At 38.2% G+C, this 22,778-nt stretch overlaps 1 protein-coding gene across 2 annotated transcripts in view; it reads left to right on the top strand.

The window, feature by feature from the left end:
• The first annotated feature begins 8,382 nt into the window (after positions 1-8,382).
• nampt2 (nicotinamide phosphoribosyltransferase 2) overlaps positions 8,383-22,778 on the top strand; it is a 28,028-nt gene continuing 13,632 nt past the window's right edge. For both annotated transcript variants that reach the window (XR_010928265.1, XM_067588508.1), the window contains exons 1-7: positions 8,383-8,657; positions 17,030-17,165; positions 17,326-17,429; positions 17,520-17,648; positions 18,757-18,915; positions 21,340-21,470; positions 22,011-22,236. Coding sequence is in view for 1 of the 2 variants with exons in the window: in XM_067588508.1 (XP_067444609.1) it covers positions 8,610-8,657; positions 17,030-17,165; positions 17,326-17,429; positions 17,520-17,648; positions 18,757-18,915; positions 21,340-21,470; positions 22,011-22,236 (933 nt within the window). In the remaining variant the exon portion in view is untranslated. The remainder of the gene's footprint in view (positions 8,658-17,029; positions 17,166-17,325; positions 17,430-17,519; positions 17,649-18,756; positions 18,916-21,339; positions 21,471-22,010; positions 22,237-22,778) is intronic.

Here is a 22,778-nt window from a genome sequence, read left to right as displayed (position 1 = left end):
TAAGCGACCACTTGATGATATCCAGCTGAGTCAAAAGAGGACAGGTTTAGACAGCACCAGACCGGATTCAAAGTGGGTTGGCTTTCACAATAAAAGCGTCGCGGCTGGTTCGTAACAAACAAATAATTAAATTAATGATGAATATAAATTGTTAATTTAATGAATAAACTTCATATATACGTCTGGGATGTTGAGATAACCTATACACAGAAAATTAAGCCAACAACAACAATAACAAACATAATGTAAAGAAAAATACTCCCAAAAACAGCTGTGAAGTTTTGACAGGCTTCACCTGGTGTGGGTCCCAAATCAAGCCATAACGTCAAAAACATCAGCAGTGTACACCTGAAAATATTTATAATTTTTACGACATAAAAAACAAGATATCAGTTATTAATAGTAGGATGCCAAACATTTGGCCCATCCAATTACAAAACACCATATATCCATACATCCAAAATATAACAAGACCTCTTCAAGTAACAAAACCAAAAGAGATATATCAGTTGAACAATTGTCCATTTTGACGACCCTCTCTGAACCGACTATTAGTCCTCTACCTGCAGGAGCTTGGTGGGCAGAGTTGGGTCATCGGGAAGATTCAGCTCACTTGGACTGCCCATTTCCATATAAGCTGGAGGTAGTCAGTCATTGGGCCTCTCCCCTCTGACTTCCACCATGTTGGTTTTTGGTTGTGTTAAGTTTCATTTATCTTTGTTATATAAAATTCATTTTAATTACAACTCAATTGTGGTCTCCCATCCTTTGTCCAGCCTTGAGTCAGGTTGTGACAATATACAGTACTGTACGAAAGTTTTAGGCCCCCTAGATGTTTAGATCCTTATCCATTATGCAATACCATCAAGGAGGTGTTTGATTGGTCCCAAATTTGTTTATGACATGACAATGACCCCAAGCATACAGCTAGAGTCATAAAGAACTATTTTCAACAACAAGAAGAATGATGAGTCCTGCAACAGATGGTATGGTATGGCCACAGAGCCCTGATCTCAACATCATGGAGTCAATCTGGGATTACATGAAGAAGCACCTGAGATGGCCTAAATAATAAATCCAAAGAAGAACATTCTTTCTCCAGGATGATTACAACAACCTACCTGCAAGTTACCATGAAAAACTGTGTTCAAGTGAACTGAGGAGAACTGCTGCTGTTTTAAAGGCAAAGCTGCTCACAGCAAATATTGATTTCAATTAGGTTTCTGCTGTTTACTCAACTTTGTAAGAAGTTAATTGATAAATTAAAACAGTTTATAGCAATATTTTCGTAAGCATTCTCACTTTACTTTTAGTGCCTAAAACTTTTGCACAGTACTGTACATGGAAATATTAAATATACTATAAAAAGTTTATAATAAATGACACTTATCGCCAACGATTTCTCCAAATAACTGGCTAACTTTAATGTGTTATGTGTCGCTGCATTTCAAAAGGATATAATAAATTAATTTGACTGGAACAGTTTTGGGACATAGTACAGTAGTAAAATCCAAAAAATGGATACCACATCCAGCTACAGTACATACAGTAGTTTTTTTCATTTAATCAGGATTCACAAAATTATTAAAAGTCTAATGAGTTAAAAACAACTGACTCCAACTCCAGCTTATAAAAATAATTCAATGCCAATGGGAGAATACACTGTAGACCTTCCTTGGCAAAAGAAGAAACAAATTAAATTTCGACTTTGAAACAAAACAAAGGACAAAGAAGACATCACGTCATTTAGCTAAACACTTCATGGCACACTGCCCACACACTGTGACTGATCAAAGGCTGAGTGGCAGACACAAACAAACCTCCTTTTCCACTTACAGGGTCAAATAAGGACAATGTTCTTGAGTCAATCATCTTATGTAGGACATGTGTTTACTTGAGAATACAGCACTGCAGTACAGTTTGTGTTCAGCATCTTAGCTCTGACCTCACCACTCCCTTCTGAATACACTATTATACTGTGTGATGATAGCAGATACCTCCCCATGGGGGAGGGGACTGGGAGGTGAGGGTGCTAAACAAAGCAAAGCAACAGCATCAGTGGGGATGTATTTGCAGGGTAAAGAGGCAGCAGCAGCATCGGTAGAGCAGAGGAAGAGCTGGGCATTTTCGGAGTGCTTTGGATAGGTGATGCAGAGAGTGGTACATTAATGACACGTCAATGTAGCATAGCAGCTCGAGTTGGCTGCCTGCACTCGCTCCAAAGAATCTGATACATCCAGTGAAAAGGCAGAAAAAAACATGACTGTAGGCAACCATCCATCTATGGCATGAAAAAAAAAGAATCTTCACATGTGTCATCATGCTGCTATAATGACTTTATTCATCTTTTTTTTATGCCTCTTCTGGTACACGTACACACTGGACACACACACTGCAACACACTGATTGAGTGACTCACCATTTCCTTAACAATATGTTGACTGCACATAATTGCTTTGGCAATTGTTTATGAACTTTTGTGCCAGTAAAACTCATTAAATAAGAAATGAATTGAGAGAGATGAGAGAAGGCAGGTGAATGATAAAAAGAAGACAATCACATGATACACAACTGGATATGTAAACAAAACAATACTGAGCAATAACATCAAAATGTCCTAAGAGATTGAGGCCTAGTTATTATAGGTACACTAGTTTACAGTACAGTCTACACTATAATCATGAGTATCCCACAGCTCTGCCTAAGTGCAACACGCAATGTTGTGTAGGAATGTTTGAAGAGATGGAGGAAGGAGGGAACATCTGAAAGCGAGGTCATACGTGGCATCATTGGAAACACAAGAAACCCATCTCAACTGAAACAATTTTGCAGGTTACTGTTTACACATATTCAGTAGCCTACTGCTTATATGTCAGTGGTGTACTACCATAAAACTCATATGTTGTTGTGGTTGAAGATGCCCTCCATACTCTGCTGCTGTGAAGTCAGTTGTATATATGACATCCTCTATCCTTATACTCTCGATTCTGATAAGAAAAACCTCCCCCAAAAACGTTTTAAAAAATGAGTAACTACAGGAAAGCAAACAGAAGAGATACCTCTTCCAGGATGAACAGATACAATACTTGTATTGTACAAGCTAGAGGGAGTGGTATTACAATATGGAGGAACAGAATGACAATATTAAGTAAATAAAATATCAACATATAATATTAAGTAAAGAGTAATAAGTTTGAGGTTCAGCCAGGAGTGCAAAAGTGTTTAGAGTGAAGAAAGGGAATCAGAGAAGACATTAAGCAACCTCCAGGTGCAGCGAAGCAGTGGTAGGACCCAGAAGAAGACAGACTACTCACCCACACAAGAGGTAAACTCAAGGATACCATTCACAGAGAGAATTGACAAGAGGTGCCAAGAGAGGATGAACCAGGTAAATGAATACAACACATGATGTAAGAACAGTTATGAACAAAGACAGAGCAAACACTGGCCAGGTTGTATTATCAGCACACAAAGGACACATGGGCCTGCAATGTGGCATTAAAAAATTGTACTCTGTTCATTTTTATACTTGAGTTAGGTTACTTAGTTATTGTATATAATTTAAGCTTTGATTGTATTTGTTTTCTTACCTACCTCATTGTTTTTGTATTTTGTGATTTATTTTAAGTGGCTGCTGTAATACTGTAATTTCCCTTGGGATTAACAAAGTGCTCTATCTGCAATTGTAACATGTAAATAAATAATTCTGGTGCACTCAGAGATCAAAATAAATGGAAAAAATATAAATAAGTTATTTTTAATTGTTTCAATTAAAGCTAGGTGGGTACCTTGCAGAAGGTCAAAAAAAGATGACAGTAATCCAGTTAAACTGCCGTAATGCATAGGCTTTATATTAATGCAAATGTTTTAATAAATAAGAAATACAAAAATACAAATGTGTAGGTCTGTGGTAGCAGGTGATGTCTGCTGCACTGACCACAAAAAATCCCTTCCTAATGCTATTCCATTGTGATTCTGATGCATTCTGAAGATTATATGAGGCTTCAGCAGTCTGAGTTAGAGAAATCAGGAAGGTATCTTTCAAGGTTACAGTCTCTCTATTATGAAATGTCTTTGTGTTACTATCAAGCAAACTAAGCTAACGCTGTCTGTGGAAGCTCAAAGAGGACATTTTGCACTAAGAGCACACAAACTTTGGAAGATACCCACTTGATTTGTCTAACTCAGACTACTGAAGTCTCATATTAGTTTTTGTTGAACTTAGGAAAGCATTTTTATACAGAACGCGGACTGTGGATGTTGTCCCCCATCTCTTACATGGAAATTGCTAAAAGGATAATGATGGCCTGATAAAGCCTGATATATCTTATTCCTCTGTGCTGTAGACTTCCGTTGTTGTCCAGAAACTATTAAAAACAAATCAATGAGCCCCACGGCTGCACTGGGTGACATGTTCCGTCACCACAAAAGATTATGGTCATCATAGTTTCTTTAGAAGTGGCTCCAAAGACTGATAACAGTAATCATGTTTTCAATCTCTGGAGAGTAGTTCTGTGGAAGGCAGTGAGCATGCAACGTGGTTGCGTTTACAGAGCTCTACTAGCTTGTTGTGCTACATATCACAATGTCTTGACATTGTACTGAAGTTCTTTGAGAAATGTATAATCTAGTACAAAATCAAGAGGCTGTGATATGTAGCACAACAAGCTAGTTCAGCCTCTGTCTGAAACAGGCCATTTTAGATCATGTCTCTGTAAGGCCCCCCTCCTGATGAGACATTCTGTTCTTATTAGCCAGCTTCCAACTTCAGAGCCTACATAAACAATAGTAGCAGTAGGAGGATTTAACTTATCTTTCTCGGTCTTTACTCAAAATGGCAAATTCTCAAATACATCCACCCAGATAAGATCCAGAATAAGAGAGTGGACAATGGGAACAACCTCAGCAACAAATATTACAGAACAGACAGCTGTTTATGGACATGTGTGACAAGCTGACGTCATCTCGTCAGGAAAGTAACAAACATTGCAAACAACACGTTCAGGACAGGCTGAAACCTGGGCTTTTTTTTTTTTTTTTTTTTACAGGGAGCATTTTTACATACGTTTTCCCCCAAGTTCTGAAACTTTGTTTAACATGGACATCCAACATCATAGCAGCAGCCTGTACAAATAACAAAAAAATCACAAAAATCATAATATGTCCCCTTTAAAGTCCCCCTAGACTCAAAAATGTATTTTCTTATTGTTACGAGTTGTGCACAAAAATAAGGTGTGAACCTACAAATCATGCTTACAGGTACATGCCTTAAACTCATATTTAATGGACGGGCTCACAGTTTTTCAAGTCTGTATAAAAACAACAGTCAGATGCCCAAATGAACATTGAAACAGGTTTTTCTTGCTGTAATCATCCCTCCTGTTCATACTGACCATTACAAGATCCCTTCATAATGCACTTACAATGGAAGTGATGGGGGACAAAATCCACAGTCCTCCTTCTGTGTAAAAATGGATTTAAAAGTTTATCTGAAGCTAATATGAAGCTTCAGCATCCAAATGAGTCAAATCAAGTAGATATCTTTCAAAGTTACAGTCTTTTTAGTGCCAAAGTCCCTCTTTTTGTTACTATACTTCCACCGTAGCTGTTCGAAACGCTGTCTGAGGAAACACAAAGAGGGAATTGGATGCTAAAAAGACTGTAAATGTGTCAGATATCCCCTTGATGTGACTCAGAACTGACTGAAAACACATTTGAAAGATCTTTTAATAGTCAGTATGAAAAGGAGGAATGATTACAGTGAGGAAAACCTCTTTCACTGTTTATATGGACACCTGACTGTTGTTTTAAGGTGCACATATGTCATTATGCACAGTGAAGCTCAAATACCCAACTAGTAATAATAGTTATAATAATAATAATAAGTAACATCATAGTAATAAGTAAGTAATAATAAGCAAAACACATTTCTGAGTGGAACAATGACAATGACCAATAATTTAATGCACATATGGGCATGTAAATATTGTATTTAGAAAATATTTGAAAAATGTGACTTGAAAAATGTGAATTTCTCCTTTAAAGTCCAATATCAGATTTCATGTAATGATAAAACCACTGCAACACTAGACAAATGTACCATGTACATGATAAGCCTGTATTGTGTTTTAATTATATCACATCAGCTATGAAGTAGTCTGCAGTGTAGCACAAACATAAATATTCGTCTCACCAGTCCATCTTTTTCTTCTTGTTTTTCTTTTGCAATTCAAAGTTTTTTTCCTTTTTTTTAACATAACACAAAAACACCAAAGACATTATAAAACTAAAGCCACTGCACAACAACAAAAAGGAAGAAAAGCAGGCAGCAGTGGATTAAGACCTTTTACAGTGAGGTTCACTTGAACAATATTTAAATTCTTAAGGTTTGCATCTCACTTGTTTCAATACTTACTAATAGTAATTGTGCAAATCTGTGTTTTTGTAAATAAATATCTTTCTACCAGAGTAATTCTATCTCATTAACTGATATGTGAGGCTTTGTTTTATATTAAACATCTGCTTACTTTTTTCTTTTTTCTTGTTTACATATTTGATTGATTTTGTAATTACAAGGAGGAAAAGTATCAGGGATAAAATCAACACTATTAATAGTAAAAGGTGTTGAATTGTTCTTTATCCCATACTCTCATTTTTCCCCCTGTATTCTACAATTGTTCATATTGTGTCTTGCAGTGGTCGTGCTTGTGTTCAACTTGAATGTAACATTTGTGATATCACTTACAGATTCCTGAAAGAACGTTTGTTCCAATTGCATTGTCTGCCCTCATGGACTCAAACACTTTAGTCTGAGCGCCAAGGGTGGTCCCTCAGTAAAATCGGTATGTTCTTGAGGGATCTCGTGCACTTTTTGAGTCCTTAAAGCACCCCTGCTGTAAGACTGCAATCCTGCAGTATAGTACACTCTTAAAGTCTGCAATTCTGAACACTTTGTTTGATGGAGGAATCTGCAATTCACAGCAAACAAACACATGAAATCAATGAGGTGAAGCTAGAAGAAAAGGTTACATGAATTGTTACCATGTATATATCCTATGTACAATACATAGAAAGCACTGTGTACAATTGTTTAAAAATATATTTATGTACTTTGGACAAATACATTTTGCAATATATGAACAACAAATAATTAATCATACAAATAGGAATGAACATTACTTCACTTGCTATAAAAATGCCTCTGCCCTAGGTAAAGTCTGATGAAGAAAATGATGCCCCAACTCTCATCTCACTATTTTTAGTGCTTGCACCAAGCAAGGAGTTTTATGTGTGTTTTATGAGCTGTCACTGCATAAACCGGAAACAGGTAGCACCGACATCAGACTTTTTTTTTCCAATCATGTGAGATCCTGTAATACCAAGACCGAAACTCTGCCACTGTCTGTGTTTAAGTGGATGTCATTGAAGACCTTAACAGGGGCAGTCTCACTGTTGTGGTGTGGTCGAAATCCTGACTGGAAGACATCAAAACAGTTGAATAGTGCCAAGAAGTTGTTCAGCTGCTGAAAAACAGCTTTTTCAGATATTTTATCTAAAAACGGTTTGATATGGGCTTATAATTGTTCATTAGTGAAGTGTCTAGATTGTTCTTTTTAAGAGAGAAAGCAGAGAGAGAGATGGCAGTTTTCAGACGTGTTTACAATTTGTAGATCTGAGGCCATGCAATTAGAAACATTTTTGAAAAAGTCTGTCAGCAGAATATCAAAGCAGCAGGAGGATTTCAGATCTTGTATGATCCAATTTTTTGTGGTTGATAGGATAAACTTGTGTTATACTACATGAATTAATTTTGAGTGGACACAGGGACAACACATACACTGTACCTGATATGGAGGCACCGATTGCTTGTCTAAATTTCTGAATTTTGTCAGCAAAGACAAAGGCAAATTCATTGCAGGCCCTGGTGGATAGAAGTCCAGAGGCTACTGACACAGGAGGATTTGTTAGCTTATCGACAGTAGCAAACAAGGCACGTGCATTATTATTGTTTTTGGCGATGATGTTTGAGAAGAAGGACTGTCTTGCATTTCTCAGTTCCAAATGACAGACACAGACAGACAGACAGACAGATAGATAGATAGATAGATAGATAGATAGATAGATGGATGGATGGATGGATAGATAGATAGATAGATAGATAGATAGATAGATAGATAGATAGATAGATAGATAGATAGATAGAATTTACATCGACATCAATCATGTTTTCGAACTCGATAAATACAGAAACCGTGTGTGTTTCCCAGCGTCGGAGTGTTCCTTTAACGTTTTTAAATTATCCAGTGTGCCTGAATGCGGCATGACGTACCAGGTCAGAAAGGCGGTGAGAAGACATGCGCGTGGCCATGCGTACTGAAACCCGCCCCTTTACAACAACCCCCCAACCTACAAAATGAATACTGCTGTGGCTATTTCACCAGCGCCTTAACGCCACAACCTGAGTTGACAAGGGAGGTTAAATCACATTAATTCGACGCACAAGGCTTCTTTTCCCTGCTGCTGCTGTTCCTCCTTGTTAAGTTGTTACGAGGAGACGGAGACTGAAGTTACATTTACCGTTAAGTTACGTTAATTCATTCATCACAACAATGGCAGCACAGGATTTTAATTTCTTGCTTGCGACGGATTCGTATAAGGTGAGTTGACCTGCTCTTCTTGCTTACCTCCTTTTCTGTCCTTTTTCGGGAGTTTGCCTGTTAAATTGAAAGAAATTCAGTTTATTTCGCGAAACAGTTAGCTAACGTTCAGTATTTCCCTACATACCACTGCACACCACAGATATCTTTGCCGTTGCGTTTCTGGTGAAATGAATGCTTCGACTGTGCTACAACAGTGTAATAGATGACGGTATGTAAAAACCGAAACTAAAGTGTAAGCCACCAACAGTAGTTCTATAGCAACGTTACACAATAAGTTATTGTATGTATTCTGTTGTCAGTACGCCCATACTTAGTTAAAATCAGGAGCCCGGGCTACAGAGGGTAGAGTCCATAAAGCCCCAGCCGTAGACATTTATGAAAGTTGAATTCATGGAACCTTATCTGATAGGACTTGGCAGGGGATGAGTAACCATGTATTTTGACTAATGCCAGTGCTTGAGTTTCGGTAACTTACCACCATACTGAAACAAACTATACTTCACATCTTTGCTGAGTAGTGAACACATTTTTCTTAACATTTTTTTTTATTTAACAAGCATTCTAAGCTTTCTCTTATGCATAAGTGTTAAATGTGGTTGTTACTCAAACTGCAAAGTTGAATAACTAAAATACTAAGGAATATGAAAAAAACGAAATTATAGCTTTAATTAAGTAATATCTGTTCAAAGAATTAGCAAACAAGACTGCCAGTGTGACCAGACACTGTACAGTGTGGTTTTTGATAACTGCTGCTTCAGACACCCGCTGCACTCTCAGGGGCTCAGTCTGGCAGAGGGCTCTAAACGTATCTTGGGAATGTGCTGTTACTAAATGGTGTGGCCACCAGCACAAACTGTGTTGTTAAACTCCAAATATTCTTTTCATGTCAGCAGAGCTGCAAGGGTCAATTTGTTGTCTGCCCAGTGCCCATGTCAGCAAATGTATGACCGCAGGGCCTGCATGGGTGTACACACAGTATGCACCAGTGTGTGTACATGTAAGCGTATGCAGACTTTCAGTGTAGTATAAACAGAATCATGTATAGGTCCATCCTGCTGTCTGTGTCTATGGCTATTTTGGAGTGTATTAGAGCATTCACACTTTAGGGTGTGAGTATTAACATTGTATTCAGTAGGTGCGCAAAAAGAATCAAAGACTTGGCACTGACTATTATATTACATTCACATATATATTGCCCCCATAAACAGTAGTCTTGTTTTATCAGTATAATTCTATACCACAGTATAGAACTCAAAACTGCAGTTACAATAATGGAAGTTTTATTATAGAAATGTCTTAGATAGGTTAATATGGCATTAAATGTTAAAAGTTTTACAAGTCATGTTACAAGTGTTTTTACCACAGGACTGTGACTGAATAATAATTAGAACAGGAAAAAAAGTTTCAACTTTGTTGTAATAAACTGAAATTGCACTGGGTTTAGGCATTTATCAGTCATTGTGTGTCGAGCTGTGTCTACTTAACTCAGTGCACTATCTCTCAGATCAGAGGAAGGGCAGAGTTATTGGAATATACTAGCTGAACTTTTCATTTGTGGAAACTCCCCAAATGGTATAAATGATTAACACCCACTCAAAACAAATTTTACCAGCCTGATTAAATTTTTAAAAATAGACCAATTGGGTGGAAAACCACCCAGTCTGGGAACACTGACAGAGAATCTTCATAGACCTGAGAAACCAGTGTTGAAATTTGAAACACTAATTGTCTCAAAGTGCAAACCTCAAGAGAATTACATGACAGTAAAAAGTTACACTTTAGTTTTTCTTTGAGGCCATGGAAGCCCAAGACTTTTCAGTAGTCCCTGGAGTCCAGTGTGATGAACCAAGACGTACGTTCTGACGTGCAAGTCATGATGTGACTCATTATGTTGCAATGCTTAGCCAGTAATGCATGCCCTCTTTGTCTACCATGCAATTGTAGTTGTGTGTGTCACAGAGCCCAACCCTTCATTGGCTGTTTAGCTTTCAGTTTCATTTCAGTCAATTCGCAACCTAAACCCAGTAGTGAGTCAGTGCACAGCCGGGACAGGGTGTGTAGCATATGCTCAGCTCAGTAGAGTTAAATGTCAAATGTCACTGTTAGATGTCATGCAAAGTTTGCACTGCAGCCAAATGGCAAAGTTCTGGATGATGACCAGCTGGCCTTTTTATTAGCTCCAACAACCCCTGAAAAGCAGTCCATAGCAGCAGCACAGCCAAGAGGATTCCTCCAATGTGTCTGTCATCACAATCACATAATAGAAACTGATTTGGTACATTGTGATGAGCTCATCTAAAAGTCGACTGGGGTGACCAGGTTTACAGCGCAGCATTTTGCTTGATTTAAAAAAAAAAAAAAAAACATTAATGTGTCAAGTCCTTTTGTAAATACTGTAGTACATGACATAACCACCCTTTTTTCTGTATTGATGGTTGATCGAACAATGAAAGCCTTTTCATTAACTCATCTAGAAATTTTAATTTGAATGAGCCTAATATTACTACAACACATACCTAGCATGTTCCTGCAGGGTATTTAAAGGTGACCACATGCACAGCATTAGGCCAGTACTCATATCAAGCAGTTTCCTCCAGGAAATTGGTTTGCAGACATTATTACACACAACATGGCATTACTGCTGCACTCTACTTCTTTTTGGCTAGACCGCGACAGCGGGGCTAGCCCTACAACCACAATTGTCTGTGACTGACTTACTGAGTAGCTGAGTGATGAAGATACACCGTTGGTCAGCCAAAGCCAGCTGAGAATGATCCCAGAATGCATTTCACACCAACTGACAGCAATGCAATGAGATAAAGCTGTTGTAATTTTCACTGTAGTACTGTTAATATATCACTTTATTATTTCTCAGGTAAGAAAGTAACCATCTAGATTCCCAATATGTGGTCAGTTAATCCAAATAACACCTATTTGAGAAGAGAGAATCTATGTGCCATTGCCAGTGTAATTTACTGTCAATTTTCGCAAGTCACATGCAATTGATGTCTTTTCAAAATAAAGCACTTATGTGTTCCTGGCAAATAAAATAAAAGCAATATAATGAATAAATTTTTGAATGCAAACTTTACACACATGAAACACACTGTATTGGGGTCATTTATAAGGCTGTCGCAGTGAAGGAATTTCCCCTGTGGTGATTCAAGGTGGCTCAAGATGCAGTCTGTGTGGTATTAGCACTTTTTTTGGTGAAAATCAAGGTTTGTTCGTCTGATTGTGTGTCGGCCGAATGGAGCAGCAGTACTTGACAAACAGAAAACACTTAAAATTGTGCTGTGGCAGGAAACAACGTTGGCCTACAGCCGAGTCCCCTTAAACCTGGAATTTATGAATGGAATCTGACTGGATGCAGGACAACAGCACTATATAGTCTACACCCAAAATCTGGTATATTTTGTATTTTAAGTATTTTTAATGTTTTTAATGTGTACAGCACCTTGAGTTACAGCTACTGTATGAAAAGTGCTATACAAATAAATAAACTTAAACTTACATAAAAACAAACATCTTGAAAGTACTGGCTATGTCTATGTCTGATGGTAACAAGGAGACATACAAATGAAAAGCCCTCTCATTTCATACACGGTCCAGCCACTTATCTTAAAAATTAATCAGTTAGTTACCAGTTAATGGGTGTCAGTCTGTTGAAAGTAAAATGAACTGAACATGAAATTAAGAACTACAAGACAGCAAATGAAGAGGAAGAGACATCTCCCTTTAATCATAGATGCCCCACCATCTCTGTATAAGTCAGGAGTACATGTGTTGTATGTTGGTGTGTATGTTCTCTAAGTCTAGATTTTATTATTCCTGCTTGTTTAATTGGAGTCTCACAGCACTGATGATGTTGATTATGACTACATGCTTTTTCACTTGAGCACTGACCAAAGGTATACATGTGACTTGGCTGTGTGTTTTGTTTTCTACTGAAATTCTCAGTTGCATAACCAGTGTAATAATTAACAACTCTATCCAGTACAGCAGAGCACTGTGAGCTTTTCTTTTCACTACAGAAGCTTCTGAGGAATTCATTGAGGTCTGATATGTCCTCACGCCTTGCTACATACACTTTGGATTTGGTTGGTTAAGAGCAAGCTAATACCATAATCATGTTGTTGTGTGCACATACCTGCTGCCTGCTACTCTTGTTCTTCAGCAGCATTTTGTCTCAGTGATGTGTTTCAGGTCATAAACCTCCTCGATAACCAAGAAGTCCCATTAACCAGTGTTATTTTTTAAAATTTTAGAGTAACACTTTACTTTAAAGGTGCAGTGTGTAGGATTTAGTGGCATCTAGTGGTGAGGTTACAGATTGCAACAAACCATATTGTAATTGTAACTATATTGTTGCTGTTTTATACAGCAACCTCTATAGGAAGAGTTATAATTGTTGACTAATACATTAATAAACATTTACATCTGCCTATGATTACATTATAGTGTGTTGTAAAACATGTATTAAATGTTGGTATACAGTTTATAAATGCTAAATAGAGGGACTTAAAGAAATGCGTTACCAATTCAACATATCAAAAAGCAAATGTAACCAAAAAATCTATTATAATCTGTTTAATATTCCACTTTTTGTGTACATGTTTTCCAGAACATGAAAGCCTTCCTCTTCTTCAGCCTTCCACAGATGAATTGTTATCAGTCATTTGGTAGCCAATAATCCCAGCAGATGCACATGGTACTATATTTTATGTTAACTTTTTGCTTTGGATCTGATGTTGTGACACAGTAGCAGGTGATTGCAATGCTGCTCTGCAGCCGAGAGTTTCAGATGTCCAGATCTTTCTATCAACACCTGAACACATCACACAAAGACACAGCGACCTGTGTTTTCTTCCTTTAATTCTGGCAACTTTTAGCACTGTCATGAGCACAGGGGCTTAGCCTCTGGATAAAACTCTAAATGTGAGTATATGGTTGGCTCAGTGCTAATATTTTCCAGCTGAACATGAATGGTATTGTTTGTTAGTGTTAGTAAATGGTTGTTTTCTAGTGGTGTTTACCATCTTTAGGGTTGCTCTGTTTTTTCAGCTATTTCTGTTTTTGTTCAGGTGAATTCTGATGAGTTTTGAAGCCAATAGGAAAACAAAACCAAAAAATGATTAAACAATCACCTGTCACATTTCAGGGTGGTAAATGAAAAGTGGCCAGATTTGTAATCAGACAGTGAATCTGTCAAACATTTTTGCCACTGTGGCCAGTAACAATATTTTCTATAGGTCAGAGGAACTGAAAAAAATGAGGTAACCACACCAAATATCAGGTTGAAGAAACAAACGAAGCCACTAAGTAGTATCATACAGTATCTGATTCAGATTATATAATAATGCTCCTCTCTTCATCTGGATCACAAGATATCCGAGGTGAACCTGATTAGCTCAATATTCTATGCATATTTTCTCTCTATCCAGAAGTCATGATCACGCAACAAACTTCATACATTGCCACTGGCTGTCCAACTCAGAGTCCCTGCTGTGTCTCTGTCTTGGGTGTTTTAGGTGGTGTCTTAAGTTAGCGTGTGTGTACTGTATTACTATTAAAGGTAATATACCATGGATATCAATCACACCGGTGTTGGGATGTTTCTGCCAATTTCAAATTTGAGAATTTCACACTCCAGTTCTGGTGTGTGTAGCAGCGCCCATAACACTTCACACAGATGCCCAGTAATTTTACTGGAATTTTTTTAAAAATATTTATTTTCAGGGCATTTTATGCCTGTATTGGACAATGACAGTTGAGAGATGGAAACAAGAGGAGAGAGAGATAGAGAATGACATGCAACAGAGGTCTGCTGCCAGAACCGAAATGCTGACATTGTGGTTATGTGGCATGTGTCTTAGCCAGTAGGCTACTGGGGTATGCCTTTACTGGCATTTTTAAGCATTCTTGCATTTTATCATTTTTTTGAGTGTGAATGTACTATTTTCAGCACTAAGGTACATGGTATAAGTTGTATTAAAATTGTATGACGGGCAAATTTTGGCTTTTTATAAAACAAAATGACTACTACCATTATGGGCGTGTGTGTACAATATTTTTAACTGTTATTTATTCAAAGGAGTTTCTCTTTTTCAGGAATGCCCTGATCACATTCACACAGTTACACATTCAAATCTGGAAGCTGCCCAGTACAACCATAGGCTGCTCCACTGGATCAGTTGGGTTTACTTGGTCAAGTGCACCTCAGTGATGGTAACGAGAGAGGGGCTCCTTCACTTTCCCTACCCAGATTTATCCTGCCAGTCTGGGGGATTGAACCTTCCAGTCACAAGCTCACTTCTCTAACCTTTAGGCCACCACCACCCTATGTGGTAGGGGTGTCCCCCACATCATGTTACCTCCATGTTGTACAGACAGATATTTTAGGGTGTTTCCATGGAGTTCTAACTACATTGGTTTTGTGTGACTGGGCACGGCTGTATCTGATTTCATTCAAATGAACTGTGAACATGAGGTGGTTCTCAGTACTACATTCCCCTTTGGTTGCCATGGTTCCCCAGTTCAAGATTTAATGTCATCTGTCATACAGTTCACTCAACTATAGGCAGTGAAAACACAATGCTCAAAGATCTCCTCCAGACATGTTTTAAGACATATATGCTGTGAATAATCATTTGTGTCAGATATGTTTTTCGCACAAAAAGTTCAATTAATCAGAATCAGAAATACTTTATTGATCCCTGAGGGGAAATTGGGCCATGTTACAGTTGCTCACATTCTACAACATATATTAATATATTACATGTGTGTGTGTGTATATATATTTATATATATATATATAAGCATAGAGAAATTCTAAGAAAAATAGAAAATTAGAAATATGCAAGAATGTGTAAATAAGTAATATTAATTGAAATATACAGTATAAATGCAGTATAAATATACACCAGAGTCAAATTATTACACAAATGATTTTACTATCAGTGTTGAAGAGTTAAAATATAAATTATAAATAAATTATGGGGTTATGGAGCTGCTGACAGGGCTGATCAGAGTGTCTGATGCTCCAAGAGATTGTTACCTAGTTAAACATTCTTAAAATTACTAATCTACTCCTTATCCCTTATGAGAAAATCCAAATCTCTGAATATAGAAATGGTTTCATTTTCAAAAGTTTAACTGCTTGACACAAGATGTTTCTTTTATTTCACTGTAAAGTCCATAGTCACAGTGTACTAGGCTTCATGTTTTTCAGAGAGCGTAGAGAAACATTATCCCTTCATCAGATGAATGTGAAAACAGCCTTCGAGTGTCAAACTCTGCACATATATGCACATATCATTTAGCACAGTGAAGCTTAAACATTCAACTGTAGGAAGAAGACTTGACGTTTTTGAGTGGAGGGGGGCTTTAATATTTATGAATCTAAAAGTAATTAACAATCAGAGTGACTGTTGTATATGTTACAGTACCAGTCAAAAGTTTGGACACACTTACTCATTCAAGTGAATGGGAAGATATGTCCAGACCATTTCACATTGTGTATTTTGATTTCATAAAAACTGTCCTAGAACATGTGTGATACCACTGACATACCAAATGATGGTAACATATTCTGAGAATGAACAATATATGACATGCATGGCTAAGACATGTAGTGACTATGCTAGAAGCCTTAAGATAAAGAGATTATAAACTGTGCAAAAACAACATAGGAGTCAAAGGTTCATAATAATAATCATAATATCTGTACTCTTTTTTCATACACTTTATTTTGAATGAGTTACCACACTACTTTTCCACCCTCTTCTACTTTTTTTATCTTGCTTAATGTTACATAGAGGATTATTCTTAGCATTGCTTCTAGTAAAGACTGAGCCTATTCTTAGTATTGCTTCCAGTGAAGACAGAGCCTGTTCCTAAGTTTTCCCTCTTTGGTAAGTTGAGTGATTCTGAGTTAGAAGAAGGGTAGAGGAGGGGAAATGCATGGTCAGACACAAGTATGTGGACTGACTGCCTCTTGAAGCTATTTCTCACAGTGATTGACTGGTTGTTGCTGTTGATTATTTAGTTAGTGCTGTAGAAGCCCAAAAAGAGACTCAATGCTTTAAACTGTCATCATTCTTTCCCACTTGAATCCAGGAAACATGTTAACTATACACACAAGCATCACGTTGAGCAGACAATCCTCCGGTTTCCAGCTTATTATTAGTGTGCTTACTAGGGTTTCATTTCATCCTGTTTGGCAATATAAATCTGTTTGGCGTGATAAGATTAGAAAGGGATGACTGAACCCTAAAAATAATAAAATTGCATTTTGACATATCTAAGTTACACTCAGTAAGTCTGTGTTTGTAATGTTTGTGCTTGACTTCTGTCTGTTTCTCTTGCAGATCACACACTACAAACAGTATCCTCCCAACATCAGTAAAATCTACTCCTACTTTGAATGCAGACGCAAGAAAGGCTCTCAGTTCAGTGAAGTGGTGTTCTTCGGTCTCCAGTATCTGCTAAAGAAGTACCTCACAGGTACGTTCACATCCAACACCATGTCGACACGAAATATAAGATTAACTAAGCTTGTATAGTTAATATACAGCAAATATTTACTGATGACTATTTGATCATAGCTGCTGGGCAGTTCTCTGCATGTGACTGAGGTTCTAGTAGCTTGTTTTCTTCTCTACAGGCCCAGTGATCACAGAGGAGAAGATTCAGGAAGCTAAGCTCTTCTACCAGATGCACTTCAAACAGGCTGTATTTGATGAAGAAGGCTGGAGGAAAGTCCTTGAGGTATAGAGAAAGTTTCCAACTTTCTGTCTAGACAGCATCATCATCTACAGTATATGAAAGCTGAAGTACATGTGCTTGCTTCTGTGTCAGAAACATGATGGCCGTCTTCCTATTCGGATCAAAGCTGTCCCCGAGGGCAGGATCATACCAAGAGGCAACGTGCTCTTCACTGTGGAAAACACCGATCCCAACTTCTACTGGCTCACCAACTACATTGAGGTAAATGAAATCCATAAATGTTCTGGATGAGCAGATTGGAGAGGTCCGAGGGGACATGATGTTGCTTGCAGTGTCGCAGGCAAAGAACTACCACTGCAATGAACAATAAGACTAGGACTAAAATCAATTGACAGTATGATAAAGTGTGAGTGTCTTTGAATTGATTTTCTGGTTTTTTAATACATACACCACAAAGAGTACTCCACAGATTAGCATTGCACTCCTATAACATTATCAGACTCAGAATGGATAGTTTTAAAAATCAGATTAAAATTGATGCAACAGAACCACAGATATTGTCCTTTTTATTCCAGGCATATGCTTCCTTGTCAAAACCTGGCGCAACTAGACTCTATTTACTTGACTGTACAGATTGGAGTGTGATACGCTAGTAGAGGCTAATGTAGACTGTAGCTGCTAGCCTCCAGCAGAGGTGAGGAGTGGGCTACAGAGGTCTGCTCCACACCCCCAGATTTGTTTCATTTTCAAACTCATAGTCTTCAGCCCCAACCAATGCTGACTCAAGTGACATCACATGAGGCAGTTTATCAGATTTCACACTTTATACTACTTTTTTCACATATGCAGTTGTACTCCCCAACACCTGTAACAATTTGATATGTAAAATCAACGGAGTTCCCCTTTAATGTTTAGGCTGGCCAATAATAATCATTGGACTCAGGTTGAAGATCGGAGAGATTCCTGGAGTGCCTCCATGTTTATATGCTCTTTTCTCACAGGAAATGGCCTAATATTTACCAAGGATGTCAGTTTTGCACAGTACTGCTGTGGGCATTGTTACATACATACATTTAACTGGAGGTAAGAAATTGCTGTGACAAGATTCTGATTATGCCCTGGTAATCTGTATCTTTACCACCTCATGTACAACTAATCTAAATAGAGACGTGTCCCTCAGGTGAGAGAGGTTTTGACATGACCCACCCTCAATATTGTAGTAGTGATGCTTATCTTCACTGTCCTTTGCTTCAACAGCTGGCCTCTCTCTTCTCTTCTGCCTCTCTTATCAACTGATAACTGTCCTTCTGTCTTACTTCTTTCCACACCCATCCTATTTTTAACCACCTCCTCTTCTTGCTGGCTATAGACTATGCTGGTTCAGATGTGGTATCCCATCACAGTAGCAACCATATCCCGGGAGTTTAAGAAGATCCTGGCCAAACACCTGAAAGCCACTTCAGGGAGCCTGGAAGGCCTGGACCTGAAACTGCATGACTTCGGCTACAGAGGAGTGTCTTCACAAGAGGTTAGGAAGTCTTTCTTTCTTATCATTAGTTTGTAAGAAAAAAGCAGCATTGAGGTTGGTTACCTTTCATATCTAAAACTGTTGGCCTTCTCATTTTATTTCTTTAGCAGCCACCTTGCCTCTTTAAGTTAAGTTAGATAGCATGGGGTGCTATGGGGAGTGACCTATGCACATGATGACCTCATGACCTTAAAATATCTTCTTTGTGCATATGACTGTGCCATGCTGACCTTATCAAATGATGTCCATGATATATTATAGCACTGTTCATATCACCGATTACAGGCAGAGGTCAGATTAACAGAACTCACAGGCTTACATAATAACACATAAAGCTGGAATGTAAATTCACTTATCAATCTCTTGTGCAACTGAACCACGGATTTGGTGAAAGTGTTTCATTGTAATAAGATTCTTAAAAAATCCCTCCCATTGTGAGTTTGACATTTTTAAGCAGCAGTCTGTTTATGATATCATACAATAGTAAGTGCACTATTTGTATAGTAGAGCTGTTCAGTACATGAAAGAACACATCTTTAACAGCAAATAGTCAAGCTGAACTGAGTGTACTGAATTATCTGTGTCAGTCAGTAGCTTTTTGCATTGGAGCTCCACTCACTGGTGACTGGAAACGCCACGGTCAGCTAAGTTTAAAAATCCCCTCTAGACATGTAAAAAATCCTCTGCCTTGAATGATCATTTGTTTAATACAGTTTTTGCCTCTCATTCAACCATTCACACACACATACTCACACACTGATGGAAGCCAGTCAAGTCAAGTCAAGTCAGTTTTATTTGTATAGCCCAATATCATAAATTTGCCTCAGGGGGCTTTACTGTCTATACAGAAATACAACATCCTCTGTCCTTAAACCTTCAAGTCGAATCAGGAAAAACTCCCTAGAAAACCTCTCTAAAGGGGAACCACAGGAAGAGCAACAGAGGAGGAATCCCTCTCCCAGGACAGACAGATATACAGAATAGAACACAAATTACAGAATACAGCATTTAACAGGGTAACAAAATTATAATGGATTTATAATATATGTGAAGAATGCGATGAAGAGGATGCTGAGCAGTTTCCAGGTGCCACCAGAACAGAATAGTCACACGACCTCCATCACCATGGAGAACTGGGAGGAGGACGGACTACACATGCACACATGGGAGACTCATATCACACCGTTCACATACACGAGAGAAGAGACAAGAAAAGACATTATTCTCACAGGAGACAGAGAAGGATAAAGATATCATTCAAAGAGAGAGAGACATGAGGTGAGGCTGAACCCCTGCAGGACGGGGGAACCAGATAGAAAACCTCAGGAAATGGCACCGACAGCCAGGGAAGCAGAGCAGTTCCAGGATGGTCCAGCAAGAGATGCCTGAGAGCCGAGGAGGACAGGAGGAGAAAGAGGGACATTGAGAAAAGGGGCACACAGCTCTGACACTTAAGTGCTTGAGGAACAAACAGAGCTACCATGCAGCACACTGGCCCGACCATCTGCAGCAATTGGGGTGCAGTGTCTATATATTTTTGACAGTGACAGTGGTGAAACAACCCAACAACTGTGACATGACCTTTTTCAAGCAATAACAGAGTTCCACCCACTTCAAACCAATGAGAAAAGCAAGGACAAAAACACAAAAACAGAAATCTCCCATTGTGAAATAACCAAAACTATTTGGCAGAGTATTTTTGTGTTCATGTAGGAATCCATCACTCAGAGTAAGAAGCCGATTAGGAAACATTTTCACAAGATGTCTCCTACTTCACTGAAAAGTCCCTTCACAATGTATGCACACTGTATCACACATGATGTCACAAAATCATGCTTGTACATCCATGTTTTAAACTCAGATTCATGGTGGGCACAGAGAAATGTTCCCCCTCCAGCTCATACATGTGAAAACAGCCTTGTGTCAATCTCTGTGTGTCGTCATTCTGCACAGTGAAGCGTAAACATGCAACCAAAGGAACAGGAAGCAAAATAGGTGTTTGACTGGAGGGGAACTTACCATCCAGGACTATATCATTCACAAGATGTGTTGAGGGATAAATGTACTAGTTCGAAGAAAATCTCAGTTATTTTGGAGGCATAAAATAATGATGTCAGGCAGATTGATTGATTTGGCTTTGATTTGATTGATAAAGTATTTAAAAAAGGGGGGGGGCTATATATTGTTATTTTAACATGTTCGAAATAAAAATAATCTTATCTAATCGGTGATGTGATCAAACACCTCAATGAGTTTTTTGTTTGTTTGTTTTTGTTGTATTTTTATTAAGCAGTGGTTAGCTTGGCAAAAAATGATAATGTCACATTGTGTGTGACCATGACTCCTTGAACTGAACTGAACTGAAGTAAATGAATTGTTTTGAATCAGCTAAGTGAGTGCTAATTTTCTACTTCTGCTCTCCAGTCTGCAGCTCTAGGTGGAGCCGCTCATCTGGTTAACTTCTGCAGTACAGACACAGTAGCTGGGTTGTTAATGGCTCAGAGATACTATGGCTGCCCGATGGCTGGTTTCTCAATCCCAGCAGCAGAGCATAGGTACTACACACACACACACACACACACACACACACACACACACACACACACACACACATCAGGGATGAGACTATGCACATAGGTAAATGTGTAATGTTTGCCAATATCATAACTGATTACAAAAAGATCCTGCTTGTGACTTTTTATGTAGATGAAATGTGACTAATATGACTACAGACAAAGTGATAAATGTGTTTCATACTGTAGCCTGCTGATCTCACAGTGCACTCCTTTCTCCAGAGTAAATGAACATGTCTCTGTTCAAAAACACTGATATGTAGTGTCTTTCACAGTTTAATTTTACCATAACATGCCCTAGGTTAATATGCAAATGCACGTGTTTCAAGCTACACATGTACATCTGACAGTCCAGTGTAACCAGTTTGATGGTTTACTTTCACAGGGATGTAAAGAACATATGTTTGAGTGTGTACAACTTTGCTGAGTATTTGCAATGCAGAAGTGGAGCATTGTCATTTACATTTGTGTAAACCATTCTGAATATCTATAGACTGTTGATTATTCCTTCCTGTCATCCAGCACCATCATATCCTGGGGGAAGAGCAGAGAGAAGGATGCATTTGAGCGAGTCCTTGACCAGTTCTCCTCTGGACCAGTCTCAGTGGTCAGTGACAGCTATGATATCTTCAATGCCTGCAAACACATCTGGGGAGACAAGCTGAAGGAGCGAGTCATGGAGCGCAGCCAGGACTCCTGTCTGGTTATCCGGCCGGACTCTGGAGACCCCGCAGAGACGCTTATTGAGGTAAATAACAGGGCTGGATTAGACAATGTGGGGCAACAGAAATAAACACGTCTGAGGTCATTTTATGTTTGCGTTAGTGTGATTTCAGACTCAGCTTTGTACTTAAGTAACATTGTACTTTAACTTCTTGAACTTTTTTTAGACAAGCCTATAGGATAAACTTTCAAAGTCACACTTATTGGAGCTCTATATACTTCCATATACTTTAAGCTAGAAATTTTGTTAAAACTGTTTTTTCAACTTATTTTTCAGTTTTTTAGAAGTTAAAAAAGTTTTCACTCAGTGATGGGTCTGCTTTGCATCAGCATAGCAGTGACAACAACACAATATAGACACTACTTCAGTTCTTCATACAGGAAGAAAAAGACTTTTTTAACTCCACTCCCTCAGGTTACACTCTTTGTACGCAAATTAAACATAAAAATGTTCAACTGAGTCTCCTTTCTCTCAAACTAAGCAGTAAGACATAGGGCTGGGCGGTTAATCAAATTTTATTTTCAATTATTATTTTGGCTTCCAGTGATTATGAAAACAAGATAATG

Source organism: Thunnus thynnus, chromosome 4, assembly GCF_963924715.1.
Source record: "Thunnus thynnus chromosome 4, fThuThy2.1, whole genome shotgun sequence".
Taxonomy (NCBI): Eukaryota; Metazoa; Chordata; class Actinopteri; order Scombriformes; family Scombridae; genus Thunnus; species Thunnus thynnus.
The sequence above is the reverse complement of the archived record's forward strand: the minus strand, read 5'-3'. Positions and strand labels throughout refer to the sequence as shown.